Genomic DNA, 22,993 nt, shown 5'->3' with positions numbered 1-22,993 from the left:
TGTTTTAAAGCTAATGTCTCAATTCATGAAGGACAGTAGATTTATTAAACAACTGCAGTAAGATATAGTAATGAGTCCTTAGGAGTACAAAAACTTTAGCATGAAATTTTTTTAAATGTCAACTGGAAATGAACCATTTTACACAGAAGGCCACATCACATGTTTATAGGCAAAATTTACATGCATCCCTAGTCATTAAGCTTCTAGCTTCCTGAACTCTTAAAGCAAAAGCCAAATGGTAGCTGAGAAATGATCTCATCAGACACACTCCAGCTGTCCCTTTCAACCACCACCCGTCTTTCTCCCTTCATCAACTTTATATATTTTCTTCAATTAATATTTCACTTTATCCCTTTGAGAAATGCAAACAGAATGTCTAATGACAGGGGTAACAGTACTAATATATTGTGAAGGCAATTCTGAATGTACTTATAAAGATTTACCAGTCAATAATGTCCTATATATCTTCTACATTTAATCCGGTTAATAGCATAGTACAAAAAAAAATGGGTCAATGAGAATGATATTTTACTATATTGATATATTTTAGTATACTGAGTGGCAGTTGCTGGATTTGTTGTTTGCTTGGGTTTGGGCTGAGATGGCACTTTTATACCAGTTCCTACACTTGGAGGTAGCAATATAGAAATAGGGCTACATGATCGTTGTGTAGTTTGTATAGTGCATGACTTTATTGGGCACCCTTCACAGATTATAGTAAAAATAATGACCTGTAAAGTTATACACAAAATTTTTGTGAGAAGAATTTTGAGGCTACATTTGAGCTCCATGTGAAAGGCTGCCATGGTTAAGCATCTTTGTCACCTCAAGAAGAGAGATCTGACAAACACAGCACATTTACCATCCCTTGTATGGAAAAGAGCATTCATTTTCAAGACGTAATTTCCCATCTTTGTCATTTACTAGTTGTCTGGCTTTGGGCAAATTACTTAATGTCTCTAAGCAAGTTTATGAATATGTAAAAGAGAAACAAAATACCCTTCATCAAAGTTAGTAATGCTATGATAAAATAAATAACATATTCAAAGCACCTGGTAAATAATAGACAATGTGTAAACATTTTAAAAACACCTTTCTAGGATTATAAACTGCTGACAGCACAATTTTAAATTGACTGTTACCTACTCTCCTGGAAATCCGTAAGTTGGACACATCACTTATGATTCATTTAACAATCATCTGTTGAGCCAGTTCTGTATTTCAGGCACTATCACAGTCGAAGGTGCATCTACAGAAAATAGCACCTATGGTAATTAGTTATAAATTGCTGAATAATCTCTCACAGCTAGCAATGGAAACTGCAAAGACCAACAGAAACTACTCAGTGGCACCTATCCCACTCAAGAGGCACCCAGAGTACAAGCCATAAATGGCATGCCCTAGATATATCGATGGCACATAACAACAACAACAACAGATATACCTCTGGTCATAGTAACTGGGAGAGAGGGATAGGGAAATGATTATACTATGGGCTTGCAGTCAGGTAATTTTCTTAACTTTAATTTTTCATCCTTAAAATATACAATATTAAGTGGGATGTCATTTAGGTCCTCTACAATGATGAAATTCTATGGAGTGTTGTCTCTAAGTAGACACTAAATAGAAAGAAATAAATCATGACTGGCTTTCTACTTTTTGATGGATTTGTGCATATATATCTACTCCTTTTCCATTTTCTGGCATACAAGGAGACCATGAATAATGAATACAAAAAAGCTTTCAGTCCTCTATTATTAACAACCCTATAAAAGTATCATCAAAGGTTTTGTTTCAGTGGCAGAGAATTTATTTGTATATTAACATTTTAGACTGTTATTACTTTGAATGCTTGATTTCAAGAATGACATGTTAACTGTGTTGACAGTAGCCTTGTGAACATCTCTGCAATGGCTAAAGATCAAACTCATTCAGGAGAAAAACATAAAATAGGTTTTGCCAGCTAAAAAAAACCTAAGTGTAAAATACAAAAAGAAAACAAATAGACAAAAACCAGGGGGATAAAAGTGGGGGAGGCTTCAAACCAGTTCTTCCAGATTCAGTCATGGCCAACAAAGGGATCTCCTACTCAGGCTTCTAAAAAGACTCACTAGGCCTCTTCCAAGTCTCCTATTCCATGGCTTCAACTTGTAATTTTTCCAGTTATAGTCATCATTCTGCTTCATCCACATTTTAAAAATTTGGGTCTGTGCCAATTTTGCTGTGTCAACCATGACTGAACTGGTTTGAAGTCTTAAAAAAAAAAAAAATGCAAATCAAATTACTTTATTTCACACCAAGACAAGACAAATAGACTTTTTGCAACTCACTACAAATCATTTACATTTACACTTTATGCTCAGACTGTAGCCAAAAGATACCTTAAAATATCCATGTGCATTATTCCTCTGTCCCACCCAAAATGTTGTGCCCAGAGGCAAGTCCATGGAGGGCTTTTCTACCACTCTTTCATAAATTCTACAAAAAAGAAACAACAGAGAAGGAACATGAGTAGACAATCATTTCTCAGAATCTTTAATTTTCTGGATGGAGAATGTTTCACTTACTTATTGCAGTCAACATGTAAAATCAAATGGGAGGCACTGACAGCTAAGGAGAGCTTGTGCCACTTGTCATCAGCCAAAATGTAAGGAAATACTTCTGTGTGAGGATGGTGACTGCCTGAGCGGTAATGCAGTCTTACTTCATTCCGATGGCCACTGCTCTCCAGTTCCAGGTACCTGTATAAAGAAGAAGAGCCATATGGAACTCATGGTAAACAGAAAATAAAGGTCAAAAATGACTGAAATGGTCCCTGCCTCAGGAAACAGGGAGTAGACATACTTTTCCAAATTCCTCCCACTAAAAAAACTGGACATTGTATGTAAAACAGACATTATAAAAGTCCAGAAGACGGAGAGGAGAAGGAAACTGGCCAGGAACTTGGGATGCAAGGAATAACATGATGGTGAGTTTCCTGGGTTTTCTTTTTGTCTCATGTATATCCTCAACCTGGAGCTGAAGAAGCCAGCAACCTGGAAATAACAACAAATTCAGAGAAATAAAAAAGAAGCCCCAACAAAAGCCTGCTCTCTCTAACCAAAGGACCAAGAAAAGGAAGGCCTAGAAAGATTTAAAACATTTAGACAATATCCACCCTATTCAAGTATTACAGAAGAAATTATGGGTCCATCCCCATTCATACCAGAAAAGTCAGGTAGAGAGCTTAGAGTTCCAACCCCTTGAGGCAATAGCAAGGTGCCCAAAGCTCCACAAGGGTGGTACAAAGAAGGCTAAATAAGGAACCAAGACATTTATCCCTGCTGGGGTCACTATAGCATCACTATTGGTCAGAATCAAATCAGCAGCAGTTGAGTTTTGGGCTGGTTAGTAATGAGCTCCCCCTGCAACATCAGTGGAGACCACACATAGGACTTTGACTTCCAATTCCACTTGGCAATACTGAAGCACACCATCCCCTAACAGTGTCAGTGGAGACCACGTGGGGAGGTGGATCTCTCAACTCTCCCCTCTCAAATGTCAAGAGACGCCAAGTAGGAAACCTGGACTTTTATTCATCTGGTATTAACAAGATGGTCCTCCTTTGTAAGGCAACATGAAGTATATAATAAATCAGAGGTTAATTTCCACAATATATGAAGAGCATCTACAAGTCAATAAGAAAAAGCTATTCAATGAATTTACTAATCAGATTCATACTATAAAACACCATGCCACTCTACAAAAGAATAAAGTTCTAACATAAAACAATACATATGTACTATTGAATAAACAGGCAAACAAACAAACAAAAAAAAACTCTATAAAGTCCCATTTAGTTTGGGAAAAAACCTCTGTGTGTGTGTGTGTATGCACACATGTGCACATTTGTCTGTCTGTTTAGAGAGAAAAAGGGCAAAAAGATTACATGCCAAATTGCTAACAGTAGTTACTGCAGAGTAGTACAATAAGGAGAAAAGGATGTGAGGAATCTTTACATACATTTTATATCCTTGAATTTTCTTCATTAATTATATATTACTTGTAAATTTTAAAAAGGAATATAATATAGTAAAAATACTATTTTAAGATAAAAAGGAAAGACAAACTAAGGAGTCAAGAATGTAAATGATATTGCGAATTTATTAAGAGTAAAATAAAATACCAAGTTGTTTGGTTTTTGATCAGAAGACACTAATCACAAGTATTCATAATTTCATCAATTCAACAGGTAATTCTATAATGATGAAGTGTTTTAAAAAATTAAATCAGTAAATAAACCACTCCATTGCTATATACCTGTAAGTTCTTAGAATAATGAGGCAAGAGGCCTATTGTTGCTGTCAGATTTTCTTTCTTGACATTTAGATGTTATTAAAAATGTCACAAGTATTCAATTCCTAAATTTGAGCCCTGAAAGCAGCCTTCAATATAAATGTAGATGACAGTATGCCCTATAAACAAGAACCCTTTGAAAGTTAATATTTTACTAAAAGTTACATTGCAATTATCATAATTTACTCATTTTTTTAATGAAATAGCTACACTAAAGAAAAATTTTCTGAGGAAAAATTAAATAATGATGTACAACACTGAAAAGGGGTCTTGCTCATAGCTACACCAGTTGCATCAATTCAACTCCAGCTTATGGTGAGCCTATATGTACCACAGCAGAACTGTACTCCACAGAGGTTTCAATGGCTGATTGTGGGGAGTAGATTGCCAATACTTTCTTCTGAAGTACCTCTGGGTGTACTTGAACTTCCAACCTTTCAGTTAGCAGTCAAGTATGTCAACCATCTGAACCACTCAAAACCAACAAAACCAAACTCACTGCCATAGAGTTGTTTCTAACTCATAGCAACCCCTCCTTGGGTTTCCAAGGCGGTACTCTGTGGAAGTGAATTGCCCAATCTTCTTTCCGAGAAGTGGCTGGTGGGTTTGAACCACCAGCCTTCTAGTTAGCAGTCAAAATAAAAATTACTCCCATCAATAGAAGGGAAGACAGGATAAAAGGAGCAAATTTTTTACTTGGTTGTAAATTTTATGAGAAACAATGTCTTGAAAACCACTCACTCTTAAGATGCACAAAACATATGAAGACAAGAACTACATAGCCATACAGTTATTGTACAAGTTTTAAAATATCTTTAATGAACAGCTGGCATATTTTGATCAAACAGTTCTCTAATAACAGTCATATTCATTTCAAGAAATCCACTGTCCCCCACTGGACAGAGTCTAAGCTCACTATAGTGGAATGGCTAACCACATAAGCCCTAGAGCTGGACCACTGGGTGTACACCCCAGCTAGCCCTCTTTGCTGTAGTAAGCTACTGGACTCCTTTGTGCCTCATCTGGTAACTCAACTATAAAATGAGGATATAAAGAGTAACAGCCTCAAAGGAATTTTGTGAGGATATGAATGAGTTATTTACAAAAGCACTCAGAAGAGTATTCAGCACATATAAAACACTCAGCAAAAAAAAAATAAAAGCAAAAGGATCAATTCCTCCCTCTACTTCCTGGAACTCAGAATCTTGATAGAATGCAGCAAGGAAGGGAGAAACAGTTTGTTTGTCCCACATTCTATGGGTGGAAGCAGCCTCCTGGTGAACTATGTTAAGATCACTGTGTACCTTGCCTTCCGTTTGTTGGCTTAGCAAAGCCCTTTTAGTCATTACTGTTTTAAATTCTGTGCCCCAACCTCCCATCAGTTCTGTAATCAGCTCTGTAAGCTTCCCTTCAGCCCATCACCTCCAAAAATCACTTCACTACCAAGAACCCTAACTGACGCATTGTGATTTTAATCATGTGGGAAATTATATAGATATATACATAAGTACTAAAACATTGTGGTGATTATGTTTGTATGTCACTTGGCTGGGCCTGGTTCAGTGGCTGGGTAGCTGGTGGTAGTTATTCCCCATGATGAGACTGACAATCAACTCCATGGTGGGATCTACCACAAGCAGCTGAGTAGCTGCCTCTGGGATGTGGTCTGCTTCCTGTATATAAGGAGAAGCCTTGGGAATCATCTCTAGCTTATGGCACGCTTGGACCCTGCATGTAGCCATGTCATTGTTCAGCAGCCTGCCATGCTCTGCTGACCTTGGGACTTAGAATGGACTTAAATTAATAGCCTGCCATGTGGTTTGGTAACATCAGGACTGTGTCTTTTTACTTGTTAACCTTGGGTTTGCCACCCTCAGCCGCCAGCAGCTGAGTGAAGAAACACCGCTAGCTCCAGTGGGCCGGGAGCAGGAGGCAGAGCTGAAGCCCAAGGTTGAGGGGCTTTTACCCAGCCCCTAGAGCCTGCCACTTTGAACTTGGATTTAAAGCCTCCAAACTGTAAGAGAATAAACTCCTGTTTGTTAAGGCCATCCCATTTGCACTATATTTCTGTCAGAGCGGCACTAGGTAACCAGAACAAACATTTTAAAATAATTGTTTGAGTGACAGAACTATGAACGATTTTGCAACCTTCTTTTTATTGTCCTTTATTTTCACATTTATCTTTAATGAGAATTTACTACCATAAATTAAAAATCAAGTCTTAAAGCCCAAGAAGGTAATTTGTCACACTTGAACATAACATGTCTCTCTAATTTGTTATTCACAATTTTGGAGAGGTAACTGGAATCAGAAATAAAGTTCAACCTTTATGATAATTTATGCCCTTGTTATTCAAATACCCTTTGCATTGGCAGAAATATAAACTAATTTAATATTAGGCTTCTGAGAAAGAGGCAACAGTGGCAGGATATCATTCATTTTAACAACCTCCTTCATAACTCAAGATCAAAGATAAAAATAAGGTCATGTCTCATCTGACAAAAAGGTTGCACACAACATGAAATGAGAATTTTTCTGCTGCCTTAAATTAAACCCAAACAGAAAAATGATCAGATCATCTCAGTACATTAAGCTACAACCTACTTGTAAATTAATCACCTAAAGAAAAGTCACATATACTTCTACTGCCAGATATATCATTAATGCAGCTTATGGATGGTACAATTACAAAGTAGTTATGTGCACAGGCTTTGGAATTGAAAACCCAGCTCAGACTCTCACTACTACTTATTACCTGGGCACACGACATGACCTCTCAATGCCTCAGATTTCTCATCTGTAAAATGAGGATTCAATGTGACAATATAAAGCAGAGTACCCAAAACACAGTAAGCACTCAACAAATGGCAATGATTTTTTTAATCAATAACCCCAATTAGGGATCATTTCTAAGGTCCAGCTTCTTACAGATAATTCTTGGAACAACAAGTAATTTGAATACGTTTTTTAAATGAAAGAATGCAGAAACTAATAGAATTAGAGGTAAAAACAATTGATCAATCCACCTTTATAGAAACTAACTGATAGCAGTGTTATTTGGAGGTTCCAAGATAGCCAGCAAAATACCAAAAGTGATAGGGCCAAAATTGTTGTCAGTTAGGGGGGCTTTGTTCACTTGTTATAGAATAATGATTGTTTCACCTTGTCACATCCCATGATTCCCTCAAATGTAACCTTTAAGAAACTTCCAAATGAGGAATCTATAGGCTGTGGTTCATCTTCGTTGTTGTTGTTGTTGTTGTTGTTGTGTGCCATCAAGTCGGACCCGACTCATAGCGACTTCAGCTGTGCAGTAATGTCAACAAATGCATCAACACTAAAAAGTCATGTGGGTAGGAAGGTGGTTATTGCCAGGGGTGGCTTGTAACAGAGAAGGTGATGAGAAGAGTCAGACTCTAGAAATATTTTCAAGATAGAGCAATAAAGATTTTCTCATCATTAAATATGTACTGTAAGAGAAATAGGAATCAAGAAACACTCCAAGTTTTTAACCTGAGCAAACAGAAGTAGTTGTCATTTACTAAGAAGGGGAAGACAGAAGGAATAATAGCAAGCCAGAGGAAGAAGATAATGAGTTTGGTTTCTGACAGGTACAGTTTGATATTCCAGATAACATGTGGGGTAGGCCAATGGATATGTGATTTTGGAATCCAAGAGCAATGATCAAGACTAGAGAAAAACTTTAGGAAGTCATTGTTTCTTAGATATGAATAAAGCCATTAGACTGAAACAGATCACCTCGGAAGTGAATGCACACAGAGGAGACATCTCAGCATCAAGCTCTGGTACGTACACTCCTACGTTCAGATGGCTGAGTGGTGAGGAGGAACCATCAAAGGAGGCTGAGAAGTAAAACAGAAGTGTTTGAACTGTGGAAACCATCCTAAGAAAGTGTTTGGAAGGAGAGAAAAATCAAACAGGTAAAATGATACTTAGAGTTTCAATAAGATGAATGCTCAGAATTGGAGACTGGATTTCACAATATGAACATTAGTGGTGAACTTGACAAGTGCATTTTCAGTGATGTGAAAGGAGCTCTGGTAGCGTAGTGGATAAGGCACTTGACTGGTAACTGGAAGGTCAGCAGTTCAAACCCAGCAGGTGCTCCACAGAAGGAAGGCTGGGAAATCTATTTCTGTGAAGATTTATAGCCTCTGAAACCCAATGGAGGGTCACTATGAGTTGGAAATGACTCAATGGCAGTGACTTTGGTTTTTGGTTTTTAGTGAGCCCAAGCCTGACTGAAGTGGATACAATAGAGAGGGAAAGGAGAGAAATTGGGAACAGTTACTAGAGACACTGTTCATGAAGAATAGAGAACAGGCAGTAACTGAATAAGGAAGTGAGGTCAATAGAGGGTTTTAGTTTTTTTCAGGCTATAAATATGGCAGTGTATCTGGATGCTGATGGAAAGATCCAATGAAGAGGAGACAATAACATAAGAGAAAACCAAAACAAAATCCACTACCATCAAGTCAATTCTGACTCACAGTGGCCCCCATAGGGTTTCCAAGGCTATAAATCTTTATAGAAGCAGACTGTCTCATCTTTCTCCCACAAAGCAGTTAGTGAATTCAAACCATCAACTTTTGGTTAGCAGCCCAATGCCTTAAACACAGTGCCACTATCAAGGTTGTAAATCTTTACAAAAGTAGATCGCCCCATCTTCCTTCCACAGAGCGGCTGATGGGTTTGAATTGCTGACCTCTGGTTTGCAGCCAAATGCCTTGCCCACTACACCACCAGAGTTCCTTAATGTAAGAGATGAAGAAGTGAATTCCTGGAGCAATGTCATTAAAATAGGATAAGATTTAATATTCAGCCAAATTGACTGGCCTTTGCTAGGGACATGGAGATTTCAATCTAAGTAAAAGGGGCAAAAGAAAAGACAACGCATCCACAGAGATGCAGGTGGATTGATATGTGTGGTGGGAGGAACTTGTGAAAGCTCTCTTTGGATTGCTTTTAGGAAATTAGGTTAGCAGTCAAATGAAGATGAGGGAGGGTGTACGAGAAGTTTAAAGAAAGAGCTAAAGGTATAGAATAGTCATCTAGGACAGTAAGTGAGTGAGCAGATTAGGAAATTAGGGCAGCATTAAGGTGGCATAGTGCCTAAGGCATCTGACTGCTAACCAGAAAGCTGGTGGTCCAAACCCACCAGCCACTCCCTGGAAGCAAAGTTGGGCGATCTACTTCTGTAGTGATATCTCCTCGGAAACCCAAGGAAGGGTCGCTATGAGTCAGACCTGACTCAACAGCAGTGGTTTGGGTTAAGGTAGGGAACATTTGAGATTAAAAATCATGCATTTAAAGTAAGGTCAGTTAGCATGGTTCTGTATTCTTCAAAAGCCAAGGTCAGATAAGAGATGTAGATAAGAGGGCTTTCATTTTGCCAAGTACTAAAACCAAGACAGGACAAGGGAGATGACAGTTTCTACATGAAATAAATTCTAAAGACGGACTGTGGAATTTAAATTGAAAAAGACAAAAATGAGTATGATGGTCAGTGAAAGAGAGTAAAAATGTAGTAATATTATCAGATTGTAGATTATAGGCAAATATTGGAAATCATATTGCTAAATTCATCACCAGAGTCATTGTACACCAATAATATAACAGATAACTTATTTCCCCACACATTTCATCAATGAGTATTATTGCTTTTCCATTTGTGTGCATATAGTCTTGTATCCAATTGTCTCACTACACTTTCTGATTAATTGTAACACAACTTTTCAGTTTTTTCTTGTAGATTTTCTAAGCAGAATAATTTCCCAAATGGAAAAACTTTGTTTAGAGCACTTATGTTCATATAACTTTAAGAAAACCTACTTGGTCCTGATGTTTTATTTTTTTTAATATGTTTCTGTATTTCATTTACAAATATTTTATTCTTATGTGAGATTGCCTTATAATTTTCCTGTGTGTTTGTGTGCATGTGCATGTATGTTCTATCATCGGATTTCAGAGTCAGGATTAAGATAGTCATGAGAAGTGAACTGGGAAGTTTTCCCTTTCCACACTCTGGAACAAATAATAGGTATCAGTTGTTCCTTGAAAGTCTAATGAAAATTACACTGGAAAAAAAAAAAAAAACAAAGTCAGGGTCTAGTGACTTTGGTGAGAAAGAATGAGGGGATATAATAAAATTTTCTATTATTTCTATTATTACTAATAATCAGATTTCTACACTGTTCTGGAGTTGGTGTTCTAATTTAGGTTTTCTTAGAAAATTATTGCATACAGCTTTCTAATTTATCAGCATAAGGTTGTACATTAATGTTATTTTGTGTACTTTAATCACTTCTCTATCATTCCCTCTTTCTCAATTATATGGCTGTTTATTTGTGTATTCACTCTTTGTCTTAATCAGGCTTGTCTATTGGCTTTTTCAAATAACTAGCTTTTGGTTCTTCTTTCTAAATCATTAATCTTTTTTTTTTATTTGTATGAATACCTTTTATAAAAATATTTTATTTTTATATTCCATGATTTGAATTTATAACAATGTATTCTCTGTATTGTTTACTATTAAAAAGCATGAATATGGTTTTGGCTGCATTTTACACATACTTACATGTAATGTTCTCATGTTCATTAAATTATAAGAATTAACTAAAAGACTGTCTTTTTGTTTTATCACTTAGTTTTACCTGTAGATTGTTTTGTTATCAATATTTCATTTTATTTCATTACAGCCAAAAATGACCTCTACAAAAAGTCATTATTTTGGAGGAGTTTTTGAAATGTGTACACACACACATTTCAAAATCTTTTTCAAAGTATGACTTTTTACAGAGTCAACTAAGGCACTCTGGTGGCACAGTGCCTAAGATATTTGACTGCTAACCAAAAGGATGGTGGTTCTAACCAAACAGTTTCTCTGAGAAAGGAAGATGGGGCAATCTACTTCTGTAAAGATTTATTGCCTTGGAAACCCAATGGGGGTCGCTATGAGTTGGAAATGACTCATTGGCTATGGGTTGTTTATATTTTGTTTTGCTTTAATACAGTTTACTACACTACCAATTTTTGTAAATGCTACATAGACTTTTTAAAACTCTGTATTTTTATTTCTAAGTTTCAAAGTTCTATATATAGGTGTTAAACAAGGTTGATGGAGTATTTTATCCTAATCCTATAATTATATTCATTTTTGTCTATTAGATCTGTCAAGTTCTAAGACAGTTTTGTCAGCTCTCCCACCACAATTCTAGTTTTGTATATTTCTCTTTATATCTTAACCCATTTTGATTTATATTTTTATTCTATGTTGCTTATGTTAATTCTTTGTAGAGAATAAGACTATAATCAATGTAAAATAACCCTTGCTGTTTAATAAATTTTATCTTGCATTATGTGTCTCATATTAATATTACCATTCTTACTTTCTTTTTATTTTAGTTTTCTTCATTTATTTTTTTCTCTTTCCTTTATTTAAATCCTCATTTTTGGTCTGGACCTAGTAAATAATTAAAACCTGGATTTTTCTTTTTTATTGACCCAATATAAGAATATTTGCCTTCTCATTAGAAAATCAAAACTACATTTATAGGAGGGATCACTGATATATTTTCCCTTATTTTTACTGTGATAGTTTATGCTTTCTCATTATTATTCTTTTTTTCTTTTATTTTGCTTTATTAATCAAGTTTCCTTCTGGCTTCAAGACTGTAACCAAATCTATAACACTTCCACAAACAATGCTGCAAATTTATGGCATATTTTTTATTTCTCCTTTGCTCCCATGTTCTATATTTTGTTCAAATAATTTTGAATATATACATATATATATTTATTTTTTTTATTTGAAGATGGTCTAATCTTTATGAAGAAAATCCTAAGGAATATTAAAAAAACAAAAACACTCCTCATGATAAGAATGAATGAACTCTTGATATATATACTATAGATTGAATTATGTCCCTCAAAACTGTATGTAGTAAATCCTAACCTCTATGCCTGTTGTTATAATCCACTTGAGAAGGAGCTGTCCCTATTATTGCTACTGAGGCAGGATTAGTGTAGGGTGTATCTTGGGTCACTGTCTTTTGAGATTTGTTGTTGTTGTTATTGTTAGGGGCTGTCCAGTTGGCTCTGACTCATAGCAACCCTATGTACAACAGAATGAAATACTGCCCAATCCTGCGCCATGCTCACAATTGCTGCCATCCTGGAGCCTATCGCTGCAGCCACTGTGTCAGTCCATCGTGTTCAGGGTCTTTCCTTTTTTCACTGGCCCCCTGCTTTACCAGGAGATGAGTAGATGAGACGAAGTCTGGCCATTCTCTCTTCTAAGGAGCATTCCAGATGAACTTCTTCCAAGACAAATTTGTTTGTTCTTCTGGCAGGCCACGGTACTTTCAGCATTCTTCACCAACACCACAACTCAAAAGCATCAATTCTTCTTCAGTCTTCTTATTCATTGTCCACCTTTCACATGCATGAGGTGACTGAAAATAACATGGTGTGGGTGAGGCTCACCTTAGTCTTCAAAGTGGTGACATCTTTACTCTTTATAGAGGTCTTTTACAATGTATTTGCCCCATGCAATAAGGACATCTGCTTTCTTGACTGCTGCTTCCATGGGTGTTGACTGTGGATCCAAGTAAAGGGAAACCTTTGACAACTTCAAACTTTTCTTCATTTATCATAATGTTACTTACTGGTCCACTTGTGAGGATTTTTGTTTTCTTTATGTTGAGGTGTAATCCATACGGAAGGCTGTGGTTTTTGATCTTCATCAGTAAGTGCTTCAAGTCATCTTCACTTTTAGCAAGGCTGTGTCATTTTCGTATTGCAGGTTGCCAATGAGTCTTCCTCTTATCCTGCTGTCATGTTCTTCTTCATATAGCCCAGCTTTCCAGATTATTTGCTCAGCATACAGACTGAATGAGTATGGTAAAAGGATACAACCCTGATGCACTCCCTTCCTGATTTTAAACCATGCAGTATCTCCTTGTTCTGTTTGAACAACAGCCTCTTGGTCTATGTACAAGTTCTTCATGAGCATAATTAAGTGTTCTGGAATTCCCATTCTTCTCAGTGTCATCCATAATTTGTTATGATCCACACAGTGGAATGCCTTCGCATCCTCAATAAAACACAGGTAAACATCTTTCTGGTATTCTTTGCTTTCAGCTAAGATCCATCTGATAGCAGCAATGATATTCCTCATTTCACATCCTCTTCTAAATCCAGCTAGAACTTCTGGCAGTTCCCTGTCAATACGCTGCTGCAACCACTTTTTTTAATTATCTTCAGCAAAATTTTACTTAAGTGAGATATTAGTGATATTGTTAGATAATTTCTACATTCTGCTACATCACCTCCTTTTGGAATGGGCACAAATATGGCTCTCTTCCAGTTGGTTGTCCAGGTAGGTGTCTTCCAAATTTCTTGACATAAACAAGTGAGTGCATCCAACATTGCATTCATTTGTTGAAACATCTCAGTGGATATTCCAGCAATTCCTGGAGCCTTGTTTTTTGCTGATTCCTTCAATGAAGCCTGGACTTCTTCCTTCAATACTCTTAAGGCCTTGTTGTTGTTGTTATGTACCGTCAAGTCAGCCCCAACTCATAGCGACCCCTCCTTGGGTTTCCAAGGCAGTCTTGAATATATTTTTATATCACATTTTTACAGTAAATATCTTTTACTTTAAAAGTTCTTTCTTCATATTTCTGTCAATGGAAAGATTAGTCTGATATTGGCTATATTGCTATACCAAGAAGCAACACTGAAGTTAGAAATCAATAATAAAGAGACAACTAGAGAACCCCCAAATATTTTTAAATTAAGCAATAAACTTGTTTTTCCTTTCAGTCTCCAGAGAGACCATCAAAAATTCCCAGTGCCAACTATATTTCAAGTCATCATGGCAGGGTAGTGGGAAAAGTTTTCAATTAGCAATAATCACGTCTCAGGTAAACCTCATCGGTTACGATACTGCCACTGCGCAAAGCTGAAATTAAGCAATAAACTTTTAAATAACTCTTCCATCAAAGTCACAATAATATGAGAAAATATTTTGAGCTTAAGTATAATTTTAAAAAAGAAAATATCAAAATTTGACTCATATAAAACTGTGTTGAGGAAAATTTATAGACTTCAACACATATATTAGGAAAGAATAAATGATAAAAATTAATTATTCAAACATTAATTTCAGGAAGTTGAAGAAGGGAAAGCAAATTAAATCTAAAGAAATTAGCGGGAGGAAATAATAAATATATAGAGAGAAAGGAATGATTTTTTAAAAATCAATGATAAGGAAAATAAAGGTCAAGAAAAATTCTTCCAAATGACTAATCAAGCTGATAAAGAGAAGCAACAATAAGTTAGAAATCAATAATGAAAAGATAACTGGAGAACCTAAAAATGCAAAAAAAAAATAGCAAAAACTATGGAAAGTATCATACTTAACAGTGAAATATTAAAAGCTTTCCCTGTGAGATTTGGAAGATGATAATGATGTCAACTACAAAAATATAAACTCAAACCTACTGCCAGAGAGTTGATTCTGACTCATACTAGTGCATTTTTATTCTATATTGCATTGGAGGCCCGAGCAGGTACAATAAGATAGAAAAAGTAATAAAAGTGTAAGAATTAGACAGAAAGAAATATCACCATCCTAACTGGCAGACAACAGGATCGTGTACCTGGAAAAACAAAATAATCTACAAATAAGCTATTAGAATTAATAATGGATGTAGGAAGGTTGCTGTATAACAGATCAATGTATAAACTCAACTATAATGTTAACAAACAGAAAATGAAATTTAAAATGATGTCACTTAAAATAGCATCAAAACATCATATATCCAAGTATAAATTAAACAGAAAATGTCTAAGAACTCTTCAAAAGATGTAAAACATTGCTGAGAGAAATTATAGAAGCTCCAATATAAATATGTGAATATGTTAATCCTCCCCCTAATTTATGTTGTTTTAATGAGTTCCCAATCAAACCCAAGTTGATTCTAAAATTACATGAAATTTGTGAAAAAGCCAAAAATATCCAAAATAATCTTGAGCAACAAATTCTGAAGACTTATACTACCATATCTAGAATTATTATAAAACCACAATAATTAAACTGTAATATTGGCACATGAGTAAAAAAGAAGTAAACCAATGCAACAGTATAGAGAGTTTTGAAGCAGGCTCACACGAACTCAAACACTCACAGCTATCGAGTTGTTTCCCAATTCATAGAGACCCCTCCTTGGGTTTCTGAGGTAGTGTAGTGCCTAAGGCATTTGACTGCTAACCAGAAGGCTGGTAGTTCAAACCCACCAGCCACTCCTCGGAAGTAAGATTGGATGAACTACTTCTGTAGTGATGCTGCCTCGGAAACCCAAGGAGGGGTCGCTATGAGTTGGGTCTGACTTGATGGCAGTGAGTTATCCCCAATCTTCCTTCTGAGGAGTGATTGGTGGATTTGAACCACCAACCTTCTGGCTAACAGTCAAATGCCTTAGGCACTATGCCACCAGAGCTCCCCACACAAATAGGGTCACCTTATTATAACAAAGGTGGCATTGCAATGCTGAGAGAAAAACAGTCCTTTCAGTAAACTGTACAGGATCAACTGAATATCCATCTAGCAAACAAAAAAAATCTTTGCATTAATTTCCACTTTATATTCATCAGCTCTGGGGTCACTATGAGTCAAATTGACTCAACAGCAGTGCATTTGTTTTTGAGTTTTTATTCATCATCTTACACATACTATGTGCAACACAGTGATATCCCCGCTTCCTGAAAACTCAGGCACAGTTTTGGAGCTGAGATTCATTCCACTCCACTCTTGAGGGCAGCTCCAAAGCTCTTCTGCCTCTGGTGGTGGTGGTTGTTGTTGTTATGTGCCATCAAGTCAGACCCGACTCATAGAGACCCCTCCTTGGGTTTCCAAGGCAGTATCACTACAGAAGTAGATTGCCCCATTTTCCTTCTGAGGAGTGACTGGTGGGTTTGAACCGCCAGCCTTCCGGTTAGCAGTCAAATGCCTTAGGCACTATGCTACCAGAGCTGCCTCTGGACTCAGCTCCAATTCAGAGGAGGCTATGGTATTTAAAAAAAAAAAAAAAAAAAAAACTTCACTAACTCACCAAGTGGGCTTACCTTGGAGAATGGTAGACTGAGAACAGGTTACCTGAACTTTCTTTCTTTCTGAAACTTTTCCAAATTATCACCCACTACCAGTTGCTGTTAAGTCAATTCTGACTCATCTGTGACCTGTATGTGTCACAGTACAGCTGTATTCCAAAGAGGTTTCAATGGATGATTTTTCAGAAGTAGATCATCATTTCTTCCAAGATGCATCTCTGTGGCCTTGAACTGTCAACATTTTGGTTAGGAACCAAGCATATTATCACCATATGTGTCACCCATGGGCTCCCTTCCAACTTATCACCCCTTTTTAATTTATTACACCTTCCTAGCTTCCCAAACGGTCAGAATTTTCCATAAAACTCAGAAAAACATAAAAAAGAGGACTATTACAAGTGCTTTTTAATACAGTTAAGAAATACTTTTATTCCTGGGGAATTATTAAGTATGATATCACTGTATTTGAATAAAAAATGAAACTCCTACCCAAAAGTTATTTTAGAAGAACTGTGTAAGACGTGAATTTCTTTCTTCACTGAGTATAAATGTAAATCTACTTTTTGACAAGGAGGAAGTGGAGTGAAAAAACTCTCTAGATCTATAAAACTATCTGTGTTAGATAAAGTAGGGTTCCCTAAATATAGAAATTGCATTTTATACCTCAGTTTCAGAACACATCCACTCTGACATGGAAGGCTCAGCTGCTAATCAAACTGTCGGTAGTTTGAAGCCACCAACCAGTCTGTGGGAGAAAGATTTGGCAATCTGCTTGGTGCAACTACTGGTCTCTCCCCATCCATAGCAGAGAAGAGTGAAGAAAAGAAAGGACACAAGGAAACAATTAATCCAAAGGACTAATGAACCATGTAAACCCCTGAGTCCACAAGACCAGAAGAACTAGACGGTTCCCGGCAACCACTGCTGACTACTCTGAAAGGGATAACAATGGATCTCAGATAAAATGGGAGAAAAATGTGGAACAAAATTCAAAACTATAAAAAAGACAGGCTTGCTGATCTGATAGACACTGATGGAACTCCCGAGACTCTGGCCATCAGCCACCCTCCAACCCTGGAACCAAACTCACCTCTGTGGCTCAACTTTCAGCTAAATGACAGACAGGTCTATATGGTGAAGAGTAACACCAGGGTGGTACATACTCATTAACAATAAACCGTGTGAGATCAAAATGGTAGCATTTGCCCAGGTATAAAACTAAGAAGGCAGGAAGGGATAGGAAAGAAGGACAAAGGGGAATGGTAAACTAAGGGAGAAAGTGGGAAGAGTGCTATGTAATGAATGTTACAAAACAAAATGTGTATGAATTGTTGAATGGGAAACAAATTTGCTCTGTAAACTTTCACACAAATCACAATTTAAAAAAAAAAGATTACAGCTTTAGAAACCCTATGGAACAGTTCTGCTCTGTCCTACAGGGTTGCTATGAGTAGGAATCAACTCGATGGCACACAGCAACAACTGAAATATACAACAACAGCAACCAACACACTACCATAGAGTCGGATCTGACTCATAGTGACCCCTCCTTGGGTTTCCGAGGCAGTATCACTACGGAAGTAGATTGCCCAACCTTCCTTCAGAGGAGTGGCTGGTGGGTTTGAACTGCCAGCCTTCTGGTTAGCAGTCAAGTGCCTTAGGCACTATGCTACCAGAGCTCCTACTGAAATATACAGACATACAGAAATACACAGATAGCTTACACTCTGCAAGTGAATAGAATGCTCACTGAGCATTTTAGTACAGATATTATACAATTAATTTTAATATAAAATATGGTTAATATGTCACTTTTTAGTTTCTGTATTTGGCTACTCAAATCAAGCTCTTAATTTTTTGTGTGTGTGTGGAGGAAAACTTACCTTTTATGGATATAGTTTTACCAGTTAGAGTGGTTTAAGTAAGCTCCGCGTAAAGTTAAAAGAAATAATTTAGGGATCTTGAAATCCAGCATATTCACAAATCAAGTATTTTTGTAGTTTGGGATAAATTGATACATGTGTGTGTGTGTAGTCCTAAGAAAACGTACTAATGTTCTCTTCAATTTCCAGATACCCTAAGCGGTTTTGCTTTGGTGGCATAGTGAATAAGATATCTGACTGCTAACCAGAAGTTTGGTGGTTCAAATCCACCAGCCACTCCACAGTGGCTGGACAATCTACTTCCATAAAGATTTACCACCTTGGAAACCAAAAGGGGGTCGCTATGAGTCAGAATCAACTTGATGGCAGTGAGTTTGGTTTGGTTTGAGTGGTTTTTCAAGTCTACTAAGTAATACAAGCAATTCCACTCTTTTAAAGACAAAGAATTCATGTTATTTTGTTTCTAAGTAAGCGATATTCTCAAGTTGGTAGCTTTTCATCTTCACCTTCACCTAAAAATGATCCATGATACTTTTAGGAATATGTCCATCTGGATTGACAGAATCACTCTCAGACTCTCAATGCCCTATGATTCTAGAAAGTATTTTATCTTGTTCAGATTTTCCTCTTAACTATTTGCTTTCATAAAAAAATCAATAGGACTACTTAGACCAATAGAGGTTGGCCCGTGTAGGAATTTTCAGTGGTTCATATGTAACATATCCTGAAATTATCAATAGACAATAAAGGAAAAGCATTGATGCATGTAAGACAGCTAGAAGTTCTAGGCAGACTGTATTTGAAAGAAAGGAATTAATCACAGAGGAAAGTAAGCTACCGAGCCCTAAATTCTAGCTATTATGGAAATGTTAAAAGGTTAGAAACCTTACTTTCAAGTTTTACCATAAATTTTTTATGTAAAATCAATTAGAAAAATAAAAGATATAATATTTTCCCAATTATGAAGACCCTAACTAGCTTTATTTATACTGCTTCAACCTTCATATGCTATGATGACAATGTTTAAATAAAGAAGTAAATTTTGAAGAAGGAAATTCTTTAGTATGAACAAATAGTGCAAAAGAAGAAAAATATATGATTACTAGGCCAACCTCGTCAATAGAGTTCTCAGATTCTAAGGGAAATAGAAAGGCCACCATACTGCTCTGAAAACAGTAGGTAGAAAAATTGTCAAGACAATGATTGCAAGAATGGGCCCTGATGCCAGGTACTCTGGTTCAAATCTTGGCTCTGCCACCTACTAACTGTGTAACCATGGACATAAGGCTTACTCTTATTTTTTTATACATAAAATAGGGACAATAATGGTACCTATCTCCAAAATCACAGTAAGGATTTAATGAGATTAATCCATGTTTAGAAGAGATCTTGACAGAGGATAGGCACTTAATAAAGTGTTGACTCTTACAATGAAGAGAAAAATTTTCAATGAAACTCTTCAATGACCTAAAAAATCGGCCAGCTACTGAAAGACCAGATATTAGCAAATGTTTTGTGGCTTTGATTCAAATAAGGAAGTATTTATTTGCCATCTATATGGTAGGCCCAGCATCAAGGACAGAGGGTAAAGAGATAAAGAGGCAGAGTCTGGGCCTTCAAAGGGTTTCCTATTTGTTTTCCTGACCCAATCCTATTCCCCAGGATGATTTGCTATAAATGTAGACCTCTTTTTTAATGTGCAGCATCCCTATATTTCTGACAAATTTTTATTATATATCACCAGACATATCTGTACTATTTTCATATATATTAGTTCATATTACTCTACATTATTGAATTTATTTAGAAATGCAACACAGTATTTTTTAATGTGATTGAGCAAAATGCCTGCAATAGATCTTGAATTCTGACAAGTTGAAGGTTGGAAAAACTTTATTATATATTTATTTCAGTTACTGGCTAACAGAAAATAATCAGATACATTTTCTAAATGAAGAAAACATGTATTTTAAATTATTAGAAATGTCAACAAATGAGAATCAATTTCATTTATTGCTTACCAATAACCAGATTAAATGAAAAACTGGAGAAACTGTAAATAGGATTGTCATGTCAGACTAAATATAAAGGCCCTCAGAAAAATGCATTTGTCTGTAATATATATTATAGAGTCTGATCTTATTTTTATAAAGGAATGTGATATTTTATTTCAGTAAATGCAATACCACCTAAAAAGCTATCAAGAGAAAGGTAGAAAAGGTAAACAAATCACTTCTATGGAAATAAGATGTTATTTTCTCTAAATTTAATTCAGTATATATGAATAATTTTCAATAAAGAAAAATACAGCAGTTAATTTAAAGATGACCTATACAATAAATGCTGGTGTGCATTTAAAATGAGATGCAAGAAAACTTTCAGCTATAATTTTTCAGGAATATATTTTATATATTTCTGGTAGTTTTTATACTACTAGCAAATGAATACAAGCGCTTAGACTTTCAATTTTGTCATTTTGTTCATGTCACTAAGAAGCAATAGTACCTGAAAATAGATAAGCATAATCAATGGATGCTAAGGCTGGTAGGTGAAGGTCTGATGAGAAAATTGGACACTAAAATAAAATTAGAACAGCGCCTTCATAAAATCAAAGGGAAAAATAATGAAGAATTAGAAGGTTGAGATCACCAGCAGTAGAATGTGTTGACATAGTATACCTTGAGATGTGGTATACTGAGAAGAGCCAGTATCATATCTGTGGTATTCCTGACAAGTAGGCATAATTAGGAACAAACATCAGACAGACCCAGCTTGAGGGTCATCCTACAGAATGTGATGCCTGTACTCTTTAAGACCATAAAAGATACTGAGGACAGGGAAAGACTGTTTCATACTGAAGAAGATAATGAAACAATACAATTAAATACAACTTGTTTTCTTGAATAAAATCCTGGACCAAAAAGTAAAAAGAGAGATTGTTCTGACAGTTAGTGAAATTTGAATACAATCTATGGATTGGAAGATATAGTGGTGTCGATGATGGTTTCCTGATAGGAAAGTTGTATGTTGGCTATATAGGAAGGGGTCTGCATTTTAAGAATATATATACTACAGTACTTAGGGATGATAAAGCATCTTTTTTTCAGTAAAAGGTATAAATCAAGAGTGATGGAGCAAATGAACTAAAAATGCTACCAACTAGGGAATGTAGATAAAGAAGATGTGGGATTTCTTTGTACTGTTCTTATAGCTTTTCTGCAGGTTTGAAATTAAAATTAAAACAAAAATTTTACTTCTAAGCAAGCATTAACTTGAAAAATTGCTGTATATGTGAATGGCAATGAGTTAGCATATTTAACATATGAGAAGTTCTTACAACCAAGCAAGAAAAATGACAAGACTGCCAGAGAAAAATGGGAAAGGATATTGAAAAACTATTCATCAATTCATAATACCCAATGGCATCACTAGGAGGGTGCAGGTAGTGCAGACTTCACTAGGTGACACTTTCAGAGGGAGTGACAACAAAATGACGGTTCATAAAATTTCTGAGTTGTGTTTCTGCAAAAAATAATTATTTTTCATAAAAAAGTCCTTGGGGTACTTCCAGTAAGATGGAGAAGTAAACAGACAAGCAACACAGACCCTCTTCAACAAAGAAAAGAAAACCAATTGACAGAGATACAGAAGACAATCCTGGAGCCCTGAGATTTCAAAGGAACTATACAGAAGTGGATTAGGCACCAACTAGTGGAGAAACCTGAATGAAAACAATGAGTACAGAGATGGTAGGAGCTGTGGACTGTCAGCTACTCTGACACGACCAACAGCCTGAATATTTCCAAGTGGTATTGGGACCTGAGAATTGAACTGAAGATCAGCCCTGGACACCAAAGGCTGCAGGGATGACTGTGCTGGTGGCCTATGACTAGGAAGGGAAACAGCAAGGAGGGAGACAACCTGAGCTGTGGACTTACAGCTGTCCAAAGGGTGCAGCCATTTTGATTGTTTACATGTGGTAGCCATTTTGAATATTAAAAGTAACTGAGGGTGCAGCCATTTTGAATGTTTATAAGAGGCAGCCATTTTGGATATTTAAAGTGACTGAGGGTGCAGCTGTTTTGAATGTGTAAAGCAGTGGCCATTTTGGATATTTAAAGTGACTGAGGGTGCAGCCATTTTGAATCTGTACAAGTGTCAACTCTTTTGGATTTTAAAGTGATAGCATTCTCATTTGGATTCCAGAGACCTAAGAATAGGCTCTGTTTGCCAAGGTTGGCAGGGACATACAAGAGGCTGACAACAGGAAAGGAGTCAGGTGGTAAGTGTGTAAGTGCTGCCAACTAACAGATAGAGGAGCACAACACAGTACCCTGCTTGTGTAGATAACATACAAACAAAACAAAGAAAACGAAAATCATAGACAAGTCACTCCAACATACAATTACCAATTAAATATAAGCACAAAAATGTTACAATGCCTCAAAGACAAAAGAGCATCACAGGCCATACAAAGACGCAAGATAAAACAGAAGAAACAAGAGACCAGGACACAGACCCAAAACACATCCCTGAGGAAGACACAACATTAGAACTCATTGATAAGGAATTTAAAAGAAAGAATTATATTTAGGTATCTTTAATGAATTGAGAGACAGACCAAGGAAAACACTGATAAA

General features: G+C 36.3%; 1 protein-coding gene and 1 non-coding gene across 2 annotated transcripts in view; both read right to left on the bottom strand.

Moving 5' to 3' along the window:
- Positions 1 to 22,993, bottom strand: part of NELL2 (neural EGFL like 2) — a 628,280-nt gene that overhangs the window by 495,254 nt on the left and 110,033 nt on the right. Inside the window, exons 5-6 of the mRNA XM_007937919.2 lie at positions 2,568 to 2,741; positions 2,382 to 2,478 (exon numbers count right to left, since the gene is read on the bottom strand). Of these exons, the coding sequence (XP_007936110.1) occupies positions 2,382 to 2,478; positions 2,568 to 2,741 (271 nt within the window). The remainder of the gene's footprint in view (positions 1 to 2,381; positions 2,479 to 2,567; positions 2,742 to 22,993) is intronic.
- LOC122149772 lies at positions 14,182 to 14,322 on the bottom strand. The gene has a single exon (XR_006163319.1). It is a non-coding gene; the product is annotated as a U4 spliceosomal RNA (small nuclear RNA).

This window comes from Orycteropus afer, unplaced genomic scaffold, assembly GCF_000298275.1.
Source record: "Orycteropus afer afer isolate SDZICR_OR568_19922 unplaced genomic scaffold, OryAfe1.0 scaffold00045, whole genome shotgun sequence".
Taxonomy (NCBI): Eukaryota; Metazoa; Chordata; class Mammalia; order Tubulidentata; family Orycteropodidae; genus Orycteropus; species Orycteropus afer.
The sequence above is the reverse complement of the archived record's forward strand: the minus strand, read 5'-3'. Positions and strand labels throughout refer to the sequence as shown.